The sequence below is a fragment of the Macaca mulatta genome, chromosome 10 (genome assembly GCF_049350105.2).
Source record: "Macaca mulatta isolate MMU2019108-1 chromosome 10, T2T-MMU8v2.0, whole genome shotgun sequence".
Lineage (NCBI taxonomy): Eukaryota > Metazoa > Chordata > Mammalia > Primates > Cercopithecidae > Macaca > Macaca mulatta.
The window spans coordinates 22,237,566-22,254,620 of record NC_133415.1 but is presented as its reverse complement, the minus strand read 5'-3'; the positions used below and the strand labels follow the sequence as shown (position 1 = coordinate 22,254,620).

General features: G+C 60.8%; 2 protein-coding genes across 6 annotated transcripts; one reads left to right on the top strand and one right to left on the bottom strand.

The window, feature by feature from the left end:
• Window positions 1-4,395: 4,395 nt before the first annotated feature.
• Window positions 4,396-10,092, top strand: GAS2L1 (growth arrest specific 2 like 1). Of its 4 annotated transcripts, none has more exons than XM_077950210.1 (6): window positions 4,396-4,494; window positions 5,424-6,075; window positions 7,748-7,855; window positions 7,947-8,043; window positions 8,136-8,307; window positions 9,451-10,092. In XM_077950210.1, exons 2-6 carry the CDS (start codon window positions 5,443-5,445, stop codon window positions 9,803-9,805), a joined length of 1,365 nt encoding a protein of 454 aa, XP_077806336.1. In that variant the 5' UTR covers window positions 4,396-4,494; window positions 5,424-5,442; the 3' UTR covers window positions 9,806-10,092. The 4 variants fall into 4 exon arrangements, with proteins under 4 accessions (XP_077806336.1, XP_015005513.2, XP_077806334.1 ...); XM_015150027.3 differs by having other exon boundaries at window positions 8,770-10,092; XM_077950208.1 differs by having other exon boundaries at window positions 5,396-6,075; window positions 8,770-10,092.
• Window positions 10,093-10,238: 146 nt separating this feature from the next.
• Window positions 10,239-16,867, bottom strand: RASL10A (RAS like family 10 member A). 2 transcript variants are annotated; one of them, NM_001260903.2, is given in 3 exon segments: window positions 10,239-10,852; window positions 11,136-11,260; window positions 12,318-13,026. In NM_001260903.2, coding segments are annotated over 3 exon segments (612 nt in total). In that variant the 5' UTR covers window positions 12,537-13,026; the 3' UTR covers window positions 10,239-10,584.
• Between the last annotated feature and the right edge of the window lie 188 nt (window positions 16,868-17,055).

Below are 17,055 nucleotides of genomic sequence, written 5' to 3'. Positions count from 1 at the left end.
ACACAGGCACCTGCTTCTGAAAGGATGGGTGCTCTGACATGACCCGCATGCTGCCAGCACTAAGGGAAGACAAGCAGCCTGCTCTGAAAGCTGCTGCTGCACAAGCATCCGTCAGACTCTGGCTGCATAGGCTCCCCAGGAGGACCCTTAGTCCCTACCTTGAGAGGGGTTTGTCACCAGCATTAAATAGCCCTGGTAGAGACGTTTACAGCAGATAAGTCTCTTTTTGTCAGCCCAAAGAAACTTCTGGACTCCTCTGGGCACAGATGCCCTCAGGCAGCATGGATTCCGAGCCTGTCTCAAAGGCCTGCATGAAGCTGGCTGGTGCCAGGGCATGAAGGAGGTGGGCAGGGCAGATGACAGAGCAGGTCAAAAGGCTGGCATCTATCCCACACCCTGCTCAAACTCCTCAAAAGCACCTAGACTAAAAGTTTCCAACACAAACTTGAGGTCCCACGAGGCCATACGGCACAGGCCTGGGCAAAGGTGGTGGGGTCCATGGGGAGACTGATCTATGCCCGCAGGGAGTGGCTCCCCTGCTCGACGGGAAAGAGCACAGGGCTGCAGCAGCAGCTGTGGGGCCAACAGTGCAGTCTGTGACAGGGACGACAGCTGGTCCTCATGCTGTCCCCTCCTGCCCCACTCCTGACAGATCTGCTGGGCGTACGGCCGGCAGTGAGGACATTGTGATGCAGGCAGGTTGGAAAGAGCCCACTTGGGTTTTCCAATTTTGCGTCTTTCTTGTGGAGGGCACTGGAGGCAGCTCGGGGTCACCTGTCCCACAGCCAGAGCAGGAGCTGACCAGCTGCAGTCATTGGAGCTGAGCCCACACCTGGACACAGCAGCCGGAAGCCTCCTGTAAGTCCCTCCCTCATCCTGGGCTGTGCTCAGAGCCTCAGTCCAGGCTGGAGAACTTAGGAGTTCTAATCCAACCAGTGCCAGAGGTTCCTGGAGCTGCCTGGTAGCAGGGCTGTAGCCCACAATGCGAGTTTTGCTTGAAAGCTCCACAGCCATCGTCTGACCTCTAGCGGCAACCAAGGCCAAGCAGGCTGCTGGCTGGCACCCAGCAGTGGGTGCGAGAAACTGGCTATGTACCCTCTGGCCAAAGGCCAGAAGGAGCCCATATGGGAGCCACAGCATTCTGTGCACAGAGGGGGGTGGCCTCAAGGATCTGTACAGATGGGCTTAGGGTCCCTATAGCCCAAACCTCCTGTGCCTCCAGCAGTTTCTGTGGTTTCTCTTGGTCCTGCAAGGAACAAGGGAGACCATGCAGAGGCTGAGGTTTTCCCAGACGTGGCCCCATGGGCCCTGGGCCACCATACGACAGAGGGAGTCAAAGCTAGGGTCCACCATGCCCTGGGCCAGGGGTCTGACCCTGCAGTGAGGTCTGCACCATAGCAACTACATGTCCTACAATCAGGTGGAGGCTGTGGTCTAGAACAGGCCTCTTATCACCGGCCACAGAGGGAGGAAGGAATCTCTTTATAATCCCTCCTCCCCAGAGAAGTGGACATGCTGAGCCGGGCCACACTGAGTTGAGTAGTGGTATTATCTTTCACAACCCCATGATGTGACTACTACTACTGTCCCATTCTACAGATGGTGCCACTGAGGCTCAGGGAGCTTCACTATCCCACCTAATGACCAATGACAGAGCCTGGGTTCAGTCCAACTTCACCCGTGTCCACAGCCCCAAAATGGAGCAAGGTAGGTATAAGCAGGAGTCAAATGCCTGCACAGCTGCTGGTTACACACATCCCTTGCCTTCTCTGGGCCTCAATTTCCCCAAATTGTAAAATGAGAACACCTAAGAGTATCATAGCTCATCGGGGTATTTTGAAGATGAAACTGTTAAGTGTCCACACCCTGATTCACCCCCACCCCAAACCTACAACCTTCCTCCACCTCCAGCAGCCCTCCCCTCCCCAGGTGTTAGCACCCCCGCCCTCCCAGTGCTCAGCCCTGGGAGTCGTCCTGGACCCCGTTCTCACACAACCAATCCACCAGCACATCAGCTCTCCCCTCACGATACAGCCAGAATCCAACACCCTCTCACCACCTGGTTTCCTCTGAGGCTCCAGCTCCTGCCTTGGCCAACCACAGCAGCCCCAGGGAATGTTAAGACCTAAGCCGCCGGGCGCGGTGGCTCAAGCCTGTAATCCCAGCACTTTGGGAGGCCGAGACGGGCGGATCACGAGGTCAGGAGATCGAGACCATCCTGGCTAACACGATGAAACCCCGTCTCTACTAAAAAATACAAAAAACTAGCCGGGCGAGGTGGCGGGCGCCTGTGGTCCCAGCTACTGCGGAGGCTGAGGCAGGAGAATGGCGTAAACCCGGGAGGCGGAGCTTGCAGTGAGCTGAGATCCGGCCACTGCACTCCAGCCTGGGCGACAGAGCCAGACTCAGTCTCAGAAAAAAAAAAAAAAAAAAAGACCTAAGCCAACCACCCCTGCTCTAAATCATTCCATGGCTCCCATGTCCTTCAAAAGAGGCACAGCCCGCAAGGCCCTGCTTAACCAGCCCTGGGGTCTCTCTAATCTCTCTACCTCTTCCCTCACCCACCTCCCTGTATTCCAGCCTTAGCCACCTCCCCAGTCTTCTTGAGCATGCTGGACACATGCACACTTTGGGGCCTTTGCACTGACCATTCCCTCTTCCCCTCCAGATATCCCCGGGCTTCCTCCCTCATCTCCCTTCCTGATGAGGGATTTTAAGTTGCAGCCCCCCTCACACACACACCCTCACCCAGCTCCCTCCCCGTCTCCCCTGCACCTCATCCCTGTCTCTGCCCTGAAGCTGCCTCCCTGCCACTGGGACAGCAGGCCCTGAGAGCTGGCACTGCTTGGTTCCCTGCTGTTTTGCTGTTGATTTCCAGTGCCCAAAGAGACCCAGCACACAGTAGGTGCCATGCAGGTGTCAGCCTTGAGGATTGTTAATTTCTGCCTTCCTCACTGGAGGAAGTGCCATGCCAGGCACTGAGGTGAGAAAACAACTTTGAAAAAGTCACACAGGCTCATGCCTATAATCCCAGCACTTTGGGAGGCGGGCGGATCGCCTGAGGTCAGGAGTTCGAGACCAATCTGGCCAACATGGTAAAACCCCATCTCTACTACAAATACAAAAAGCCGGATGTGGTGGCTCACGCCTGTAATCCCAGCTACTCGGGAGGCTGAGACAGAAGAATCGCTTGAACCTGGGAGGTGGAGGTTGCAGTGAGCCAAGATCTAGCCACTGCACTCCAGCCTGAGCAAGGGACAGAGTGAGACACTGTCTCAAAAAAAAAGAAAAGAAAAAATCACAAGGACTCTGGGATGATGTCTGTGAGTGCCTGGCACCAAGAGGCCTGGCTAACAACAGGTGCTCAACCAATGCTGCTGATCTGTGGACCAGGGCGTCATCATAATCATGTTCAAATCCCGGCTCCACCAGCTGCTCTCCTGACGGTGCCCCGGTTGGGCATGAGCGTCCCTCACAGAGGTGACACGCCAGTCCAGGTCAAGGGCGCAGAGCAGTGTTGGTAGCACACAGTAGGAGATTTATTGAAGCTCTGAGCCTGGCTGTGGTCGGCGGCGCTTCCCTGCAGGCCGGCCCCACCCGTGTAGCATGGCTGCCGCCCAGACCCGCCCGGCGTCCCGCCCAACCCAGCCGGCAGCAGCAGGGGGCAGGATTTCCCGCTGATCCCGGCGGTCTGTCCTCTGCAGTTTAAAAAGAGCCTAGTGGGGCTTAACCCTCCCGTGTCCGGCCGGCCTCCGATGCCCCCGTTCCCTGTTCTGTGCGGAACTCTGGCCTTGGCCATCTGCCTACTTCTCTAAGCCTCAGTATCCTCATCTGTAAAACCGGTTCCCCTCATCTCAAGGTCAAAACCGAGCATTCCGTGAGCACAAGGAGCCCTCAGTCACCAGGGCCATCCTCCCCTCCCCGCGGCGGTGCCGGTTATCTGGCCAGGGGAGATCCACCCGGGAGGAGGTGACTTCGCAGCGCCCAGCCGCTATCGCTTCCTGACTTCATCTTGGGAACAGGCCGTGCTGTGCGCCAGCCCGGGGAGCCCACCGTCCGGGGAGGTGGAGGATTAAAAGGTCCCAACCTCCTCCCCAGGGGATCAAAGAGGTTGGACGGGGCCCCGGGTACTAGGCTGGGTGGGGCTGGGGCGCCTGGGCCGGTCGCAGTTGTCTGGGGACCCTGGGGCCCTCTGCGTCGAGAGCGCTTGAAGACCCGGGATTCCTGGCCCGATCGCGTGGGGAGACCCCAGCTCTTCCCCTGTCTGCCCCGCCGACTCGGGAAAGGGGCGGCCCCTTTAAGAGCGCGCAGCCCCGCCCGCCCCCTCCGGGCCGGATCCGAATTCCAGGGAGGCGGGGCGGAGACGGCGGCGAGGAGGAGGCCGCGGCGCGGGACAGATCGAGCTGCGGCTCGGGCGGCGCCTCCCTGCGGCGGGCCCGGCCCGGCTCCGGCCCCCGCCGGGGCGATGCTCCCCGGAGCCGCGGGATGAGCCAGGTGAGCGCGGGGACCCCCAGCACTCCCTGCCTGGTGCGCATGGACGGGGGCGGAGGGCCGGGAAGCGACGTCCGCGGCCTCTGTTCCCCGGGGCTGTGTGACCTTGGGCGGCCCCGCGCCCTCTCTGGGCCCAGGCCCGAGCACCGGCGGGGCCTGCGGAGGCCGCTCTGAGTCCTGGCCCAGCTGGCACCGGCCTGGGGCGCTAGGGAGGCTTCTTGGAGGAGGCGGGGCCTGGCCGTGGCCCTGGATCGCCGAGACCGGCCACGCTGTGCCGCCTGGACGCCCGGGCTCCTCCACCCACAGCTCTGCGACCTTCACGAGCTCGGCCCTTTCTGCGCCTCAGTTTCCTCATCTGTAAAATGGAGATAATACCTCCGCCCGCTCAGCCCTAGTGCGGTCGTGCTGTTACACTATTGCTGCTGCTATGTCGTTGTTAATGATGGCACAGCCCTTATGGAAGGGGGGCCAAGGAAGGTGCGGGGACCTTCCCGCAGGACGTGGGGTGGGCACCAGCCCTGAGCCATGCACATAACCCACTCTGAGGTCAGGACCTGGGTTCCCTTCGTGTCCTCTGGGGGCCCTAGCCATTGCCTTCACTTCTCTAGGTCCCAGCCCTTCACAATGGGCACCTCCCTGCCTGAGAGGGAGGCCCCAGCCAAGCCCCAGTTTGCACCCCAAAAAGTCACACAGCAAACACTTAATGGACCTTAAGTTTATAAAAATTATCCCATAGAGTCCCATGAGGCAGGGAATGTTACTGTACCCATTTCGCAGATGAGGAAACTTGGAGCACCGACATTTCCCAGAGCCAACATGTAAACCAGGCATTTGCCCTGAGTGACAGACTGGTGCAGGTGGCCAGCAGCTTAGTTTGTACTGAGCCCTTACTGGGTCCCCACAGCGATCCTGACCTGTGTTCCTGCCTACAGTGACTCGGCCGGTCCGGGCATGGCGGACCCGGTGGCGGGCATCGCGGGCTCGGCGGCCAAGAGCGTGCGGCCATTTCGCTCCAGTGAGGCCTACGTGGAGGCCATGAAGGAGGACCTGGCCGAGTGGCTCAATGCCTTGTACGGCCTGGGTCTCCCGGGTGGTGGTGATGGCTTCCTGACGGGGCTGGCCACGGGCACGACCCTGTGCCAACATGCCAACGCCGTGACCGAGGCTGCCCGTGCATTGGCAGCTGCCCGACCGGCCCGAGGTGTGGCCTTCCAGGCACACAGTGTAGTGCCTGGCTCCTTCATGGCCCGCGACAACGTGGCCACCTTCATCGGCTGGTGCCGCACGGAGCTGGGTGTGCCGGAGGTGCTCATGTTTGAGACTGAGGACCTGGTGCTTCGCAAGAACGAGAAGAGCGTGGTGCTATGCCTGCTGGAGGTGGCACGGCGTGGGGCCCGCCTGGGCCTGCTCGCCCCACGCCTCGTGCAGTTCGAGCAGGAGATTGAGCGGGAACTGCGTGCTGCACCCCCAGCCCCCAACGCCCCTGCTGCTGGGGAGGACACCACTGAAACCACCCCTGCACCAGGGACTCCTGCCCGTGCCCCCCGCATGACACCCAGCGACCTGCGCAACCTCGACGAGCTGGTGAGTCCCCCAGCACCAGGCGCCAGGGACCCGACAGCCCAGCTAGTGCCTGCGATCTGTCCCTGAACCTCCCAGGGTCCACCCTGCTATCTGCAGAACAGCCTGCCCCACAAAGAGTGCACATGTTGAGCACCAAATCAAGGAATGTATACCTGACCCCAAGGAAATGGGTAGCCCACAGTGAGGGAGGTGCTGGGGAGATGACGCAGCCCAGCCGGGCCTGGGACAGGATGCGGGCTCCTGGCACGATCCTCCCTCACTTTGTGTGCTAACTGTGCCTCAACTGAGCTTGTGCATTCCTTCTTCTGGGGGACTGCATGATTGGGGCGCCTCCTCGGTGCCCTCCCTGCACTTAGTCTTAGGCAGATGTGCCCAGAACCTCAGGGAGGCTCGAGGTTGAGTGGGTGCTGTGATGCTCAGTTGAGATGAGGCATGGAAAGCCCTGGGCAAGGTGCCTGCCACACAGTAGGTACCCTGGGGGGCTCTGCAGGTCTCCCCACTCCCCAGGCATCCTTGGGAAGCCTAGCCAGGTTGCTGCTGTTGCTGGGATGGGGATCCTGTTTGGAGCTGCAGGATTCTAAGCATAGAAGGTGCCGGGCCCTGCCCCCAACTCTCTCCTCTCCCAGGATGTGGGTGGCCCCTGCCACCCCCAACGGCTGGACCAAGAGTTTCCTTCTTATCAGAAGGTCAGGACTACAATGTGCCTGCCTGGGAGGCGGATAGCGGATGGCAGTGGGCAGAGCCTGGGGCCCCACCCCCTGTCCTGGGCTAGGGTCACTCAAGGCTCCACCTGCTTATTTCCTTTGGCGGCACCACTGCCGCTGTGGGCAGGGAGGCGGGCAGGGCTGTCCACATAGCCAGCTTGGCAGCTCTGGCTCTGGTGGGGCGCTTTATGTGGTGCGTGCTCACCCAGCCAGTGGCCTGTGTGTCCCACGTGTCTGTGGTACCCCTCCGCATCAGTGCCCACCCAGGGGCATGGGGCCCCTTGCGCCTGTGTCCTATAGCCCGCCTGGCCTTCCTGTGGGCCCCAGCCTTCTTGTCTGGGAAGTGGGTGAAGGGGGAGTGAGGACAGGCTCTGGGGTTTCCCCAGCTCTAGGAGCTGTGGGATGTTCCTCACCGGGTCTCAGACCATGGCGTGACCACAGCCCCATCATCTCATCCTGGGAGCTCCCTGGGCCCAGAGAGCCAAAAAGGGGGAGCTGGTAAAAGGCCGGGCGTGGTGGCTCACGCCTGTAATCCAGCACTTTGGGAGGCCGAGGTGGGTGGATCACCTGAGGTCAGGAGTTCGAGACCAGCCTGGCCAACATGGAGAAACCCCATCTCTACTAAAAATACAAAATTAGCCAGGCGTGGTAGCACATGCCTGTAATCCCAGCCGCTCGGGAGGCTGTGGCAGGGGAATTGCTGGAACCTGGAAGGCAGAGGTTGCAGTGAGCAGAGATCACAACGTTGCACTCCAGCCTGGGCAACAAGAGTGAAACTCTGTCTCAAAAAAAAAAAAAAAAAAAGAAAGAAAAGGTTGGTCATGTGTAGAAGCTGTACCCCATCTGGGGTAACACTGCCTCCATCCACTTCCCTGGAAGGCCTGACTTCCTCCTGATCCTGGAATGGCTGACATTAAGCCCCAGGAAGAGGACTTGACCTCTGACCCCTACCCTCTCTCTGGCCTCAGGTGAGGGAGATCCTGGGCCGCTGCACCTGCCCCGACCAGTTCCCCATGATCAAGGTCTCGGAGGGGAAGTACCGTGTGGGGGACTCGAGCCTGCTCATCTTTGTGCGGGTAAGGGCCAGGGGCCCCTCTAGTGGGCAGCAGCCAAGGTGGTGGGCTGCCGGGTGCCAGGGGCACAGCCATGACCTGCCCACGCCTGCAGGTGCTGAGGAGCCACGTGATGGTGCGAGTGGGTGGTGGCTGGGACACGCTGGAGCATTACCTGGACAAGCACGACCCGTGCCGCTGCTCCTCCACCGGTCAGTGCCGCGGTGGGGCTGGGGGTGGATGGGCAGGGGACTCGCTTGTGTGGCTACGTCCCTCACATGCTGCCTGTCCTCTCTCCCTGCAGCTCATCGCCCACCCCAGCCGAGGGTCCGTACCTTTTCTCCGCAGAGGCTGTCGCCCACTCCCAGTCCCCGCCCTGCTAGCCCAGTTCCCGGGAGTGAGCGTCGGGGCTCCCGACCTGAGATGACTCCCCTTAGCTTACGAAGCACAAAGGAGGGGCCTGAGACCCCGCCCAGGTGAGATGCAGGAGGACGAGGGGTGAGGGTCCAGAGGGTTGGGGGGCGTCAGCCCTGGCCTGCATGACGGGTTGCCTGTGCGCCAGAGTGACTCACACCCTGGGAAAAGTTCCCGTGGGTGGGGGCGGGCCTAGCTTCCCATCTCCATGGCAACACAACCAAACCAACAACACAGCTGGGGCGGGCCCTGTGGCTGGGCGGCAGCCAGTCCAGCTCTTGCTTCCTCTGGCCCGTTCTGGGAAGGGGGGTGTCTAGAGCCCAGGAAACTTCTTCTTCCGTGGCTTTTGGGGCCCTGGGTGGCTGGAGGAAGCTGCTCACTTCTCCCTGGAAGTCCCCAGGACAGACCGATGCCCCTGACAGCCCCGTCCACCAGCCACATACCCTGCTGTTCCTCTCCCTGCCTGTTCTGCATGCCAGTCCTTCCGTGGTACCCCATTTGTCTCTCTTGTCCCCCTGCCCCAGGCCCCGGGATCAGCTGCCCCCCCATCCCCGCTCCCGCCGCTACTCCGGGGACAGTGACTCCTCAGCCTCCTCCGCCCAGAGCGGCCCCCTTGGTACCCGCAGTGATGACACAGGCACTGGCCCCCGGAGGGAGCGACCCAGCCGGCGGCTGACCACAGGCACCCCGGCCTCTCCGAGACGGCCTCCTGCCCTGCGCAGCCAGTCCCGAGACCGGCTGGATCGGGGCCGGCCCCGGGGGGCCCCAGGAGGCAGGGGAGCCCAGTTGTCAGCCCCCAGCCCTGCCCGGCGGGCCCGGAGCCAGAGCCGCGAGGAGCAGGCTGTGCTGCTTGTGCGCAGGGATCGAGACGGGCAGCACTCATGGGTGCCAAGGGGCAGGGGCACTGGGGGCTCGGGCAGGAGCACCCCCCAGACTCCCCGTGCCCGCAGCCCTGCAGCACCCCGGCTTTCACGGGTCTCCAGCCCCAGTCCAGAGTTGGGCACCACACCGGCCAGCATCTTCCGCACACCCCTGCAGCTCGACCCGCAGCAGGAGCAGCAGCTGTTTCGGCGCCTGGAAGAGGAGTTCCTGGCCAATGCCCGGGCTCTTGAGGCTGTTGCTAGCGTGACCCCCACTGGACCAGCCCCTGACCCAGCTCGGGCCCCTGACCCTCCAGCTCCTGACTCTGCCTACTGTTCCTCCAGTTCCTCCTCTTCGTCCCTCAGCGTCCTGGGTGGCAAATGTGGCCAACCTGGGGACTCTGGCCGGACGGCCAATGGCCTGCCTGGGCCGCGAAGCCAAGCCCTTTCCAGCTCTTCCGATGAAGGCAGCCCCTGCCCTGGCATGGGGGGGCCACTAGATGCACCTGGGAGCTCCCTGGCTGGCCCCGAACCCTTGAGGACCTGGGCACGGGGTCGGATGGACACACAGCCAGACCGTAAACCCTCACGCATCCCCACGCCTCGGGGCCCCCGCCGCCCCTCCGGACCCGCAGAGCTTGGGACCTGGCATGCCCTGCACTCAGTCACCCCAAGGGCTGAGCCAGATTCTTGGATGTGATGGACCAGCTCACTGTCCCCAGACCCCATCCCTTCTCCTTTTCCTTTGTGGCCTTAACCCCTCTGCATCAGGGAGCCCCCTCTGCCTCTTGAGTACCAGACCTCATGGGACCAGACCCTTTGGGACCACATGGCACAATGGGACCTCTGTTGTACATTCCGATTGGGGGATGAGCGTTGCTATTTAATTACTAATATTATTGAATGCCTTAGAGGAGGCCGGGCCAGCCCGGTGTCCTGAAGACCTGTGGCCCAGCAGAGCCTCTGACAGTAAAGTTTTGCTCCAGCCACCTGTCTGTTTCTTGGGGACTCCGCGTTGGGGCCGTTCAGACCTTTTCGAGGACCCTGAAGTTAACTGCCTGGAGGTCAAGCCTGGCAGCTCTGACCTCTAGATTTAAAGCGTTATCCCGCCCAGCCCAGAAATCCCAGGTGCACTCAATTATTTTCCCGTTTATTATCCTGCGATAGGAGTGGCATAAAGAATATGTCCAGTGAAGCTCCAGGAGCAGGCCTCGCGTTTCCAAATTCATAGCCAAATCCTTTCCATCCAGTGGGATTGTGACCCACTGAGGTCCCAGAAAGGACTGGTCATCTCCAATGGAGCTTGGGACCTGGTTGGGTCCAACGAGGTTCAAAAAGAGGCCCGTCGCTTAGGCCTCATCCAATCAGGGCAGAGATTGCCCTGTCCAGTCCCAGTGAAGTTGGGCGATCCTGTCCAATCCACGTCCCGGGTTGTCCCAGTCACAAGGTGGGGCCCATGGATGGCACTGTCCAATTGGGTCACATGAGGCTGCAGCGCGCTGGATGCAGCGCCCCCTGCAGGCGCAGGGCCGGGTGTGCAGGGCGCGCGCGCACCAGAGCGCAGCGCAGCAGCTCGCGGAAGAGACGCAGCACGTGCCAGTTGTACTTGGCCGAGCACTCGAGGTAGCCGCAGCGCCAGCCCCTGCGCACCAGGGCGGCCAGCGCGCGCCGCGGTCCGAAGCGCAGCCGCTGCCTGTCTCGCTTGTTGCCTACCACCAGGATGGGCGCTTCGGGCGCGCCCGCCGGCCTGGGGGCCGAATGGAGATGAGAGACGCGGTGCCGGGGACCCCACGGCCGGAGAATTCCCCCAGTGGGTATACACACGCAGGCGCATTCCCTTCCTACAGCCAGAGGCCCTCCCCGAACTCCAGGCCCATGTGGGCAAAAGAGCACATACAGCTGAAGACCTTCCCACGGGCGAAGGCCTAAGACCCGGCCCACGACGTTGGGAGACCCTACACACTCCCCTCAGGCAAAGGCCGGGCCAGACCTGCCCTAGCTCCCCACCGCCAGACCTGCCGCGCCCCCACCTGGTCTCCGCGATGCGCTGCCGCAGGGCCTTCACGTAGTCGAAACTGTCCGGGCTGCAGATGTCGTAGACGAGCACGAAGGCGTCCGTGTCCTGCAAGCTCCAGTCCTTAGGGTCTGGCCACTCCTGGGGACAGGAGGCCAGGGTTTGCGGAAGCCTCCTTTCCACTCTCCCGCTCTCGAACCCTCTGCAGGGGCCTGGACGCTAAACCTAGTTCATCCTCAGGCCAACATCACCTCCATCCAGCCCTCTGCGCCCCTCCCCCAAGTTTCCCAGGCCCTGTCTCCTCATGACCACCAGGGTAAAATTTTCCAAATCGTGCCTGGAGCCTGTCAGCCACCCTCCTACATCCTTGGTCTCCCCTCTGTTTACCCAGAATCTTCCTCTTTTCAGCTTTCCCCAACTCGGCTCAGGCCACTCTCCTCCCTAGATGCCTTCAGTGCTTACCACTGCCTCTAAGACTAATTCCAAAGCCCGTGGCCGCCCGGAGCCCCGTGGTCCACCACGCCCCCACGTTGTCAGCTGTAACCGTTTATACCCCTGGCGTAAGCACCTGCTGGTCTTTCCACCTGCTATGCTTTTGCCACTCCCTTTACTCAGAACTTCACTCGGTCTTCCAGGTTCAGCTCAAATGCCACCCCCTCCAGGAAGCCCTGCTTAATCCTGTCTGCTCTTTCTTCTTCACTGCTGTAGGGTCGGAGGTCTGTCCTTTACTTTGCACAAATTACTAAACGAGCCTTCGCTCCAGGGCACAGGAATGAGGGGGCAGAGAATGAACCCCTCCACCAGCCCCCATAGTAAGTACACCCCTACTCCTGACCCCAGTCTCTCCCATTGTAGCTCTGCTCAAGGCCCCAAACACAAAACGCCACACTCGCGGAAAGGCACCGCTATGCACCACCACGAGCTGCTCCACACCCCCCAGCCGAGGCAGGCAAAGGTGGAGTCGCTCTCAGGAGCAAGGGAACGCCCCTGGGCAAAATCGCCCTGCCTCCAGCCTGGGCTTGGGAGTCTCCATGTCGGCGGGAAGGGCTGAAACTCAACTATCCCAGGAAGCACACACATCCCTCCATACCGGAGCACAGCCAGGCGCCCGAGGCCTCCACGCGGACACGCACGTGTGCACCGAGCACGCACACCTCTCACGCTGTCACACGCCCCTGCCCGCTCCTCGAGCCGCTACCTCCGGACCCCCAGGGCTCGAGCCGGGGCCAGCGACGTCGCCGTCGCGGATGCTTAAGTCGTAGACGGCGCCGTCGAGCAGCACCGCGGGTCGGTAGAGGCGCGGCCCGTCCGTGGGCCGGTGGCGCTCGGGGTAGTCACCGAACAGGAACTGGCGGATGATGGCCGTCTTGCCCACGCCCGGGGCGCCTAGAACGGCCACCCGCAGGCTGCCCCCCATGGCCGGCCGGCGCTGCCGCTCTCCGCTCTGGAAAGCCTCATGGGCCGGCGCCGCGCCGTGCGCCCCCCGGCCGTGCGCCCCGCGCGCCCTGCCCGGTGCGCCCCGGCCCCGCCGCGCTTCTCGTCGACCCCGGAACACGGAGACCGGAGAGGGCAGGCCCGAGGCCGGAGCTGGCGGCGGGAGGGCGGACAGACAACGGAGTGGGCAGACAGGTGGCGGACTCGCGAGCGGCTCGGGCGGGTGCCGAAGCTCGGGAGAGAGCAGACCCGGAGCGGCGCTCAGACACTGCCTCCGCCCCGCAGCGCCAACCCAGGCTCCGGCGGCCGCGCGGGGCCCCGAAGTCCGCCCTCCTCGCGGCACGGGTCCCGCAGCGGTGCGGGGCGCGGGGGGCAGCAGTGCCTCCCGGAGCCTCTGTGTCTCTGTCCTTCTCTCGCTTCCGCGCCTGGAGTCGCCGCCCCAGCCGGCGGCGCGAGCGAGCGGGGCCTCCCGGAGGCGGCGATGAGGTAACCGCCCGCCCCTCCCACCTTCCCCCACCGCCCAGAACGCCCCTCCCAGGAAGGGTTGCAGGAAGGTGACTGGGGGACAGAGATGCCGGAGAGAGCCCACCCCTCCCTTACCCCCTCCGCGTGTCCCGCTCCTCTCACTCGCTCCAAAATAGAAGCCCCTTCCCACCCACGGCCACGGCCGCGGCCGCTCTTCCAAACACTGCTCGCCCCCACGCTGGCACCCGACAAGCCCCGGCCCCGGGGTCAGGCCGCCCAGGGTCCGGGGGGGCGGCTGTGTGACCTTGGGCGAATCGCCGCACTGCGCTGGGTCTGTGATCCGCATCCATCACAGGCAGACTCATCAAGAGGCTCCGACCTTTTCTTGAGAGCCTACTATGTGCCAGGCCCTTTACTAAGCTATTACCTACGTGATTCTCGAACCGACAGCCTCAGCCTGGCATCGCTGGTTGAGAGAAGAGGAAACAGGCCCCAGAGGGGAATCTGCAAGGTTAGAAGGGCCCTTGAAGTCTCCTCTGAGGTCCCTCCTACCTTCCTCCTGCCCACAGGGGTAAATGGCCCACACTAGACAATATTCAAATGGCCGTCCTCGAGGGGAAGTGGGGACAGAGGGTGCCGAGACCACAGCGGCTTAGCCCCAGATCCCTGTCCCAACAAGGCTGGAGGTGACTAAATAGAGAAAGATCCAGAAATTGGCCCACTCCACCACCCTCACTGCTAAGGTCACGTTTCCTGCGTGACTTGCAACCCGTAGGTCCCCTCAAAGGGGTGCAACCTCTTCAAAACAGGCGCCCAGAGCCCAAGTTCCCCTTCCTGGAGCTAGTGGAGAAGCTCCTGCCCCATCACAGCTTGGAAAGCCTAGGTTAGCCCAACCCCCCATCCTCCGCCTCTGCTCTCCTCCCCACTGTGTGGGGCTCCCACATCTCTGACCTGCAAATGACAATGCTCAAGAAATGGCCGCAATGCACAGATACCTCCGCACTAAGGAGTTCATTTATTCATCCCCTCAACAAATATTCCAAATCTTATTGCTTGTCAGGAGGCTGAAATGGATTTAAAAAACAGAAAACAGAAAAAAAAAAAAAGTTCTGCTTTGGGAGAGAGGGTTCTAGAACACATGAGATCTAGGGACTGTCAAAGCACAGACAATGTACCCACCCCAGCCCAGGGGAGGTAGAAGAGCTAAATCCTGAAGCGGGAGGAGGCACATCCTCCAGGGAGCCTGTCCATGATGACAACCAGAAAGTGTCTCCAGAACAATGGCTGTGCTTTCATCCTCTCATGAACCGGATCAGGGACCGGGATCTGCTTTCACTCCTCTCCTCAGCCACTAGGGAGCTCAGAACCACCTCTGTCCTGTGTTCCAGGTCTTCTAGCTCAGTGAGTGGGGACTGCTGCCTTCATCTTTCTTTCCTACCATGATTTTTCCTTTCATTTGATGTCCTCTTTCACATTGTAACTTTTCAGACTTCTGGGTTTTGTTGTTGTTGTTTGAGATAAGGTCTTGCTCTGTCACCCAAGTTGGAGTGCAGTGGTGTCATCATAGCTCACTGCATCCTCAACCCCCTGGGTTCAAGTGATCCTCCTTGCCTCAGCCTCTCAAATAGCTGGGACTGCAGGTGCATGCTATGACATCTAGCTAATTTGTTTATTTTTACTTTGTAGAGGCAGAATCTCACTATGTTGCCTAGGCTGGTCTTGAACTCCTGGCTTAAGCGATCCTCCCTCCTCAGCCTCCAAAAGTGCTGTGATTACAGGCGTGAGCCACCACATCCAGCCAAACTTCTGAGTTTTTAACTTTTCAGGCTTCCGGGTTTTGTGAGCTGCTTCAATTCCTTTGGGGAACAAGGCAAGGAGTAAATAACAAGGCACTCAGCAACACAACAACAAAACCCAGAAGTCTGAAAAGTTGACACTAGGACAGTCTTGTTTGTTTTGAGATGGAGTCTCACTCTGTCACCCAGGCTGGAGTGCAGGGGTGCGATCTTGGCTCACTGCAACCTCTACCTCCTGGGTTCAAGCAATTCTCCTGTCTCAGCCTCTAGAGTAGCTGGGACTACAGGCACACACACCACCACCCCCGGCTAATTTTTGTATTTTTTAGTAGAGACAGCGTTTCACCATATTGGTCAGGCTGGTCTCGAACTGCTGACCTCAGGTGATCCAACCGCCTCAGCCTCCCAAAGTGCTGGGGTCTCAGGCTTGAGCCACCGTGCCTGGCCAGGACAGTCTTTTGTAAGCTCTTCTCAATGCTAGGCGCACTCCCGCCCACCCCTGGGTATTCTTTCTCTGGAAAACCTTCCTTGCTTCTCCTTCTGACACTGCAAACAGAGCTGTGTGTGAGGCATCTCTGGCTCCCAGTATGTGTTTTTGGATGGCGAGGGGAAGGGGCACTGTGGACTGGGAACGTCCTAAGGCTCCCATGAAGCCCTGTAAACCCCACAGCATACCATGTTCCCTAGGAGACTCTCACAGAAGTATTCTTAGCAGCAGTGCCCCTTTATCAAGCGCCTGCGATGTGCCAAGCCTGACCCACAGCTTCGCACTCACTGAGGCTCCCAGGGATGCCATGATTGGGCCACAGTTGCCCAGCAGGAAAATGGCAGCGCAGGGGCCGAAACCCAGGCTCTTGGGTTCCAGAGTCCGGCTTTCTGAGAAGCCTGGCTTCATCTGGACCCAGAGCATTCTCAGGAAGTGCTCAACTGGAGCTCAACCCCCAGTGACCACTCAGCCCCTTGTGGGGAAGGGCTTGGGGGAGGTCTCTAGGCCTCGTGGAGCCCCCCATCCACAGGGGCTGAGCTGAACCCTAGTGGGAGTGTGCAGCCCTGTGCCAGGCTTCCCAAAGACCAGCAGGCTGGGGGACTCAAGCTGCCTGTCTGCCTGGGATGTGGATTTCAGGGTTCTCTCATCAGTCCCCTCACTCCTTCCCCAAGGAAAGGCTGCGGGGCTTCTGCCTGCTGCCCCCCTCCAATCCCTATTCTCCAGGGGCCTCCCGGGCACTCCTTGAATGCCCCTATCCAGGGCTCCAGGTACTACCTGCCAACCATGCACGCATCTGCTCCTTCAGCAGAGGAGACTGGCACTAGGCACACAGTGGCCAAGGTGGTCCTGCCTACCCTCTGTGGCAGGGAAAAAGAGACAGACACGCAGCTAGGCAGGGCCAGGTGAAGACAGGCGCTCTGGGCCGGTTCAGGCCTGGGGAGATGAGGAGGCCTAGGGGAAGCACCAGCCCAGCGGCAGTTGAGGGGCTTATACTGAGCCCCAAAGGATCAAGCCACAGATGGTGGGGAGGGTTGGGCAGGGGCAGGCACCAGGTGGGGAATTCTACTTTCTCCAGTTCATTGCCCACAGGCTCCTAACACCAGCCACCTGGCCTTCACCCATGTGCTTCTTCCCAGCTGGGCCTGATTCCGGCCCATCCCTGGAGTCAGGCACCCCAGACTTCATCCAGCTCCCAGCGGGTGTTTGTTCTGGACTCCTTTGCAGGGCCACACCAGTGACCACTAATTATGGTCTGTCCTGGCCATGAATCATGGCTCCACACCACCAGTAACTCACCTCCTGGAGCCATGAATGGGGAGATCCTCCACAGCTCACATGCTTGGGGTATAGTGGGGGGACATCCTCATGATGAATCTCACTGATCACAGCCAGGCAGCCTCTTGAGGGCTGGGCTGGTCTTCCAGCCATCAGGATACAAGGAGGCTGGGCAGGGCTGGGCTTCCAAGCCTCTGAAAGTTTCTTCTCTTGGATTTGAAACCTCCTTCCAGAACTGTGTCATCTGTGCAAGTTACTTACGTTCTCTGCACCTCGGGCTGGGGTGCAGTGGCTGACACCTGTAATTCCAGCACCTTGGGGAGGCCAAGGCGGGAGGATCGCTTGAGCCCAGGAGTTCCAGACCAGCCTGGGCAACGTAGTGAGACTCCATCTCTATAAAAAATTTTTAAAATTGGCCGGGTGCAGTGGCTCGTGCCTGTAATCCCAGCATTTTGGGAGGCCGAGGCATGGGGATCAAG

Bases quoted from the DNA above. Each gene is read 5' to 3' on its own strand.
- GAS2L1 (XM_015150027.3), top strand. From the start codon at position 5,443: ATGGCGGACCCGGTGGCGGGCATCGCGGGCTCGGCGGCCAAGAGCGTG. The intron at 6,076-7,747 runs GTGAGTCCCCCA...CTCTGGCCTCAG, and splicing joins TGCGCAACCTCGACGAGCTG to GTGAGGGAGATCCTGGGCCG. The intron at 8,044-8,135 runs GTCAGTGCCGCG...CTCTCCCTGCAG, and splicing joins GTGCCGCTGCTCCTCCACCG to CTCATCGCCCACCCCAGCCG.
- RASL10A (XM_077948771.1), bottom strand. From the start codon at position 16,729: ATGGCTGGAAGACCAGCCCAGCCCTCAAGAGGCTGCCTGGCTGTGATC. The intron at 11,261-16,597 runs GTGAGTTACTGG...TCCTGTCCCCAG, and splicing joins CCCATTCATGGCTCCAGGAG to GAGTGGCCAGACCCTAAGGA. The intron at 10,853-11,135 runs GTGGGGGCGCGG...TTCGGCCCCCAG, and splicing joins CAGCGCATCGCGGAGACCAG to GCCGGCGGGCGCGCCCGAAG.